The sequence below is a fragment of the Nilaparvata lugens genome, chromosome 14 (genome assembly GCF_014356525.2).
Source record: "Nilaparvata lugens isolate BPH chromosome 14, ASM1435652v1, whole genome shotgun sequence".
NCBI lineage: Eukaryota > Metazoa > Arthropoda > Insecta > Hemiptera > Delphacidae > Nilaparvata > Nilaparvata lugens.
Window position 1 is genome coordinate 21,597,344 of NC_052517.1, and position 7,535 is coordinate 21,604,878.

Genomic DNA, 7,535 nt, shown 5'->3' on the forward strand with positions numbered 1-7,535 from the left:
AGGTGCTCTGTTGAAGGACAGTGTTGAACATGGTGATAAGGTTTCAAGGACTGTTAGGGAAAGTACTTCAACAACAATTATCATGAAAGATGAAGTTGATTCCTCTAAAACTGGGTCAAAAGATCAATCTAGGAGAATTGTTGTCAGGAAAGGAAGCAGTGACAGTGTTTTCTGTAGTGATGATGAAAATGGTGGTGTACCCAAAACTGTGAAGAAAATCTGGAGAAGGTACCAAGTCACTAACACAAGATCAATCACAAGTATAGCAAGAGACTTTGTGAATAGTGATAGCTCTATAGATGGGTCAGTTGTTCAGATGTTGAAGTATGTTGGAGATGATGGGAGTAAACTGGAGAACAATGGTGGGGGACTTCAAGATGTTGTCATGAAACAAGTGGAAAAGTGTGAAGGATGCCAAAGTGGTGGGGGATTGGAGGTGAAGAAAAAGGTACATAGTGAAACTTGTAAAGTACAACGTAGAGTACACAGAGAAAATGAAGAGTCCAAAGTGAAAAAGGAAGAGTTCAGGAAATATCTGGTGAAAAGTGAACACATTGTTGCTGTTCAGAATGAATTGATGTCAACAAACAAGAAGCCAGAAGTGAGAGAAATTAAGAGTAGCAGAGTGGCTGCGAATAGAAAACAAGATGGGAAAGAAATGAAATTTTGTGGATGTGGATAAAGAATGTAAAAGGTATGGCAGGATACTTGTTGGTGATGCTAAAGTTTTGAAATCTCTAGTCAATCATGGTGTGGATGTCAATGAGGAGGATAACCTTGTTATTAATAAGGAGAACATTGATTCCAAAAGTAGTACTAAACCTGTTTTGAATCACGAAGTTAATGGAGATAATCTTGAAATTGATAAGGAGAATCTGCTCTTGAAAATAACTGAAAATACCATCATTAATGTTGTTGGAGACAACTTGATTGTTGATAAAGAGAACCTAGAGAATGTGAGTGACAACCAAACTCAGTGTGCCAAAAATGTTGAAGACTTGTCAGATACTGGTAGTGGGGACAAGAAAATCACAAGTTGTGAAGCCCAAATTGCAGCCAAAACCCAGCAAGGTGCCGGATAGTAGGAGGAAAGTACAAGTTGTGAGTAAAGTTATTACAAGTCCTGCAAAAAGTAAACCAATTGCAGTTTTTGGTTTGTCAGTTGCTAAAGATCAGACTGTACTGGAGAGTGCTCTGAATGGAGGTTCATTGAAAGGGGAGGATGATGTTGATGGAGAGGTTATTGGTGAAAAAGTTGTTGTGAAAGGAATAAATGGTCAGAAAAACTTGGCAAAACCCAACCGCTCATTCCTGTGGAATACTTTGAAGGACAAGGAGTCTAGCCAAAACTCCATTGTACTCAAACAGGAAGAAGAGATCAACGATTCCAGCAAAGATCCTGTTGTACCCAAGACAGAAAACATCATTTCTGTCATTGCAGAGCCTGAGGACAACAAAGTACTTGAGGAAAAACTGAAACCTCAAGATGTACTTGACACAAACACAAAGGAACACCCTGGACTCAAAAGTAAAGAACACCTCGTTTTTGTTCCGCAAAAGCATCAAGTCACTTCCAGCTGATGATTGTCTGGATGAACCAATCTATATGAATGGTCAGGTCGCACTGAGTACATCAGACATTGAAAGTAGGTTGAAATCTACAGAAATGTGTAGTAATTTCAATAGTATGGTGAGTCTTGATGGTGGGCTAGATAGAACAAAAACCAGGGTTGAGGATGTTGGTAGCATTTTCTTTGCAACCAAAAATGTCTCACAATCAGGGAGAAGTAAAGGTTCACTAGGAATTCAAATATTCACCCCAAATAATTCTGATGAGAATGGCAGAAATGATGGGAGTTTACATGCTACCAAAAATGGTAAAATTGGAGAGGAGCATAACATAAAAATCGATGAATGCAGTGAGGTTTATGAAGACTTTTGCAACAGTGACAGTGAAGGAACAATCTATGAAGAAGTTGATGGTTCCCCTGAAAGATCACCAGGTTTGAAGTACATGAATGTCTCTATCACAGAAGCTAGAAACTCAAGCATTGTTGAAACTGTGAACCAGGTGTTGATTGTTTCTCGACAGGGTTCAGGGTATGAGGAAATCAAAAGGGTTGGTGGGAAGTCAAGTGATGGAAGTTTGAGTCAAGAATTTGCAAGAAACATTGGTTCAAAGACAAATTTATCAAATGTGGGACACAATCCTGCAAGGAACGTAGTGCTGAAGTCAAATCTACAAAATCTGGGTACAAATCTTTCAAAAAATGTTGATCCCAGTGGTTCCATGAAAGATGGTTTTGTCCCCAGGAAAGAATCTCCACAAGTTTCCCAAGATCATTCCGGGTCAAGATCTACATGGTATGTCATCCATGATCCCAACCGAAACCCTGATACCAAAGCATCTTCTGCAGAATACTCAGGATCTTTTGAACATTATTCAGGATCGAAATCGCCAAGTTACACCTACATGGACGCAAATGTTGGGGATGTGATCGCTAGGAAGGCTCCAGATGACACCTATGCATCTATTCCTGGGGAGGATTTTAGTGAAAACATCTACGATGTCTTGGTACATTCCCAGTCAAAAATGCCAGCTGAAGGGGACTCCTGCCACTATGAGGACATCTATCAGTCAGAGTTGGCCGGATCTTCACAATCGGACAGTTCCTGTGACCAGAGCAATAGTTTGTATGGAGTGGTGCCAGGACATCAAATGTCGCAGAATTCTTTGGGTGAGTTTGATTTTGAGAGCTCTCTAGTATTTCGGTTTCTAATTAATGGCCGTTTGCACAGTCAAAACTTAAACTGAATTCAATCAGCTGGTGGATTAAACTCAAAATGATCATTACAACAAACGAGACTTGATAAGGATTTAATCCAGTTTAAAATTAAATTTAGTTTAAACTGTCACTGTGCAAACGGCCCTAAGTGTTATAATGGAAAGTGGGTTATTTCAAAGGATATTTTATATAATAACTATGAATTATTTCTTATATTATAGTGGGTTCTGTCGGAATGTAGAATTTTCGGAGTCAAGTATGTTCTATAGTGAGGTCCACATTATAATGCCAGTGTTTGATTAGCAATGGTATTGCTATCATTGTCTATCAGTCAACAAAGCAGATAGCACTATCTCTATCTCGCTTTGCTCTGTTGTCAGATCGTCTTTTAACAATGTAGAATTAATAAATTAATCAACAGAATATTTCATCTTAATTATGAAAATTCATTATGAAATTATTGAAAAATATAATATCTTGCTTAATAAAATATAATTAATCATTTCAAACGAGAATGAACAGTTAATATTACATCAATAAACATTTATCAGCTACCGTTTGAAATGAAATGTGAAAGATTTTATTCATTCAAAAAACAGTACAATAACAGGAAAATCTGTTTCTCATCATCGAAACATAGAAATGTACAGTAATATAATGATTTTACATGATGATAAGGTTCTTTTATAAGAATTAACAAAACAAAAATCGCCCCGAGGCCTAGCTTGTGTGGGGTAGAATGTAGTCGTTTATAAAAGGCATTGACAAGACAGATGTTCGGCAACGTTGTTCGCCTATCTTTCTCCACTTCCATTATAACGTGAACTTCACTATAGTATTCCAGTTTTTTTAATAATGGCCCACAGTGGATTATTTTTGATGATATTGTATAATGACTATTTACTATTTCTTATTATAATGGGTTGTGTCAGAATGTTGAGACTTTTTGAAGTCAAGTATGTTCTATAGATACATGTTATAAATTTAAAAATCTACTTTGTGAGAATAATTAAGGACCGAAAATTATGTGAAGTGAACAAGACAAGACTCAACCTATTTCGGACGATGTGTAACCTTATCTAAATTTGGGAGAGCAATAGCACAAGGTTACCTTACTTTTCTCTGCTTAGCATCTTGATGGTATACTTATTGATGAATCAATATCAAAGAATAGAGAATTAAATTAAATTGAAAAAATAGAGCATCTGATTATCGTTAATTTGCTATCCTTGCTGGTAATAATTATTTCGTCGTCTGTTGATGATGGAAGTGAGTGAGCGAGCTCATGTGTGTGAGACTGTGTCAAAATTATTACTCAGCTGTTGAACTTTTGTAATCATTCAATCAGGTACTTAATGCCGGTTGCAAAAAAGCTGGGTTATTTTCAAACCTGATCAATTCCAGTAGAACTACAATAACTATATTACTCAATCTATATATATAAAAGCGAAATGGCACTCACTCACTCACTCACTCACTCACTCGCAGAACTAAAAATCTACCGGACCAAAAACGTTCAAATTTGGTAGGTATGTTCAGTTGGCCCTTTAGAGGCGCACTAAGAAATCTTTTGGCAATATTTTAACTCTAAGGGAGGTTTTTAAGGGCTTAAAGTTCGTCTTTTAGCATGGTATATTCTTCTTCTCCCCATCTCTTAATTATAATTGAAATTTCCATATCATATATCATATGTACTATAGAACTATAATCTAGATAGAGTATACTCTTCGAAACAGTTGTTAACTAGCAACTAAATCAATAATTTTGTCAGTTTGCATTAATTTGAGTTGACTTTGTTGGGTTGGCACCAAGTTGAAGATTTCAATGCATTTATCGCGGAAAAATTGATTGGGCACTGCTACTTCATCCTGGAATATTAATTACAAGCCGTCGGCTCGCTTCGCTCGCCATATCCGTTTAGCCAGACGTTTAGTCTGGACCCCCGGCTGGATTGTCCTAACATATGATAAAATTACTCAAATGAAAAATGCAGGCGAGCGAAGCGAGCCTGCTGATCTAATTCTTGGACGATTCAGTCGGGGGTCCAGGGGGCGGAGCCCCCTGGCTAGATGGATATGGCGAGCGAAGCGAGCCTGACGGCTAGTGGGTAATATAGTTACTGTAAGTAGAACCATCTTTTTGAAATGTCTTCTCTGATTGGTTCACGTGAAGTTAATCAGGATTAAAATTTAACCGGCTTTTGTGCAACCGGTCCTTTGTGAGGGAAATGTTTGCATTCCTCTGGGAATTAATCTCAATTCACTGTGATTAGATAGAACATTTCTGTATGAATATTATTATAATTTCTTCTTTCGTAATTCATTTTTTATGCTTTTGTACTCCAGAGCGAAGCTCGGAGTTCAAGCCCTATATCAAGCCCCCGATATTGTTAATAAATCATGTATTTCACTTTTTGCAGGAGTGTATCAACTGAATGAACCCAAAGCAAATACTTCTGAAACGAGTGATGAGTGGATAGATGACATTGATACATCTGGAGGAGATGTCGAAATTTATTTGTGAGTATTAAATTTTAGATTATTTTTTATTACCGTGACATATTTCAAAGCCAATAGAAGTCCTTGTTCATTCTAGAGGAGATGTTGAAATTTTATTTCAAATAATGATTTAATAAATAATAGATAGATTATTCAATTTTATTCTCAGAATAACAATACATTTATTTGAAAATTTCTCCTCTACTGTGGAAATAAGTTCAGAGGAGTATTAAAATAATCTGCCGGCCAGTATAGCCGATACGACTTAGGCTAGGCACACATCAGTTAGTCAAGACAAGACATGATCAGACACGTTTAGTCACAATACTTCACATAGTTGCTTATGAAGACATCTAATTGCAATGAGTAATCGGTGTGTGTTGCTTCATAAGCAACTATGTGACGTATTGTGACTAATCGTGACTAGTCTTGTATTAACTAACTGGTGTGTGCCCACCCTAAGGTGTAGCACCCTTCAGTCTGTTAGTTCGAACCGGTCGCGGGTTCGAATCCCATCGACTAGGCATGGGCGTTTGATCATCTCATCAATTCACCCTCGCACTTCCCATTACCCGAGCAGAAGCAAGAAGCTGATGTAAGCATCAACCGCAATAAAAAAATTTAATGTATTTCAAAGTCAATTGAATGAGTCCGTGAGTAATTAAACTATTTGACTGATAAATTCGGTTTTTAAAACTTTAAGGCTGTGCAAAGGCTAAAAATAAACTTTCTACTGGTGATATTTTCCAAAGTTTTTCTATTTGTATTCCATCAAGCTATCAAAATGAAAAAGTTTTCTCAGGAAAACATTTTTTCCGGTCATGACTTTTTGAGATATGAGCGCCTAAAGTTTAAATTTTGGGGACAGAACATTTCAAATTTGGTAAGAGATAACTCCATGAAATTTAGAGGATAAATTGTTCATGGTATTGTTGATTGAATATAACAACAAATCTCTGAAAATATCGATTTTTGAGGAAGTTATTCAATTTACTAAAAATAACCAAAAATGACTTTTTGTTGAGTTAATTTTGGTCATTTTTGGTAAATTGGATAACTTTCTCAAAAATTGATATTTTCAGAAAATTTGGTTTTATTCAATCAAAAATACCATGAAGAATTTATCCTCTAAATTTCATGGGGTTATCTCTTACCGAATTTGAAATGTTCTGACCCCAAAATTTAAACTTTAGGCGCTCATATCTCAAAAAGTAATGATCGGAAAAATGTTTTCCTGAGAAAACTTTTTAATTTTGATAGCTTGATGGAATACAAATCGAAAAACTTTGGAAAATATTACCAGTAGAAAGTTTTTTTGTAGCCTTTGCACAGCCTTAATACATTTTAAACTGAATGAAGTTCCGCTCTTTTGAATGTTTCACTGTTTGAATCAACTGTGACTGAGTTTAAATGAAATGAAAACAATGCTGAAGATGAAAAGTAGTGCAAATGAGTGTTTTCTATATTAGTTATTTTAACAAATTGTTACCTAAAACAGTCCCAAACCTACATACACACAGTTTAATAACTTGTCATAGATGCTGTCTTTCTAAAATATTGTGTTGTACAGTATTTCGAGTTTTTGCCAAACTTTTAACTCTTTTCAATTCTATTTCAGATATGAAAAACGTAACAAACCAAAAGTGAAAACTTCGTCAAGTTGGTCTCAAAAAGTAAGAAGACAATGGACAGCCAAACAAGCCGGGGACTCAAGTTGGGGTAAGTTTAGAACTTGATTTTCAAGTTTAGAATTAAGTAACTGTAGAACTATAGGAGATTCTAGTTATAAAGTGAGCACTTGATTAACATTGGTTTACTATTCATATCGTTTAATAATTCTTCAGTCATTTATACTTTGTAGAATTCAATGAATTTTTAGCCTTATATCGTCAGTTATTGAGAATATAAGTGTATAAAGTAGGGCTATTTTTACAGATGTAATAAATATTATCTAAAGCTTTAATTTACTTTTAAATTGTACACACAAAAGTTCATAATAATTGAGAATATAACAGCTAAGCTACCAATCAATAAATTTGACAAATAATTATGAAGTGGAGAATGATTGATATTTGGATGAAATGCGCATTGAATTAGGATAATTGTTTTATCTACACTAATCGGCCGACAAACATATGATAACTGTCCAGTATTGGAGGAAGGATAACTGAGAATATTGTTCCCATTAAAACTATCGAATTTAAAATATGAGAAGAGTTGAAAGATAATATGGAAAAAAAAAAAAAGAAGA

General features: G+C 35.5%; 1 protein-coding gene across 2 annotated transcripts in view; it reads left to right on the plus strand.

Moving 5' to 3' along the window:
* The first annotated feature begins 1,454 nt into the window (after positions 1-1,454).
* The window catches only part of LOC111057264 (rho guanine nucleotide exchange factor 19), a 66,603-nt gene continuing 60,522 nt past the window's right edge, over positions 1,455-7,535 (plus strand). For both annotated transcript variants that reach the window (XM_039441081.1, XM_039441080.1), the window contains exons 1-3: positions 1,455-2,738; positions 5,206-5,305; positions 6,903-7,003. In XM_039441081.1, coding sequence (XP_039297015.1) covers positions 1,487-2,738; positions 5,206-5,305; positions 6,903-7,003 — 1,453 coding nt within the window. In that variant the 5' untranslated portion in view covers positions 1,455-1,486. The remainder of the gene's footprint in view (positions 2,739-5,205; positions 5,306-6,902; positions 7,004-7,535) is intronic.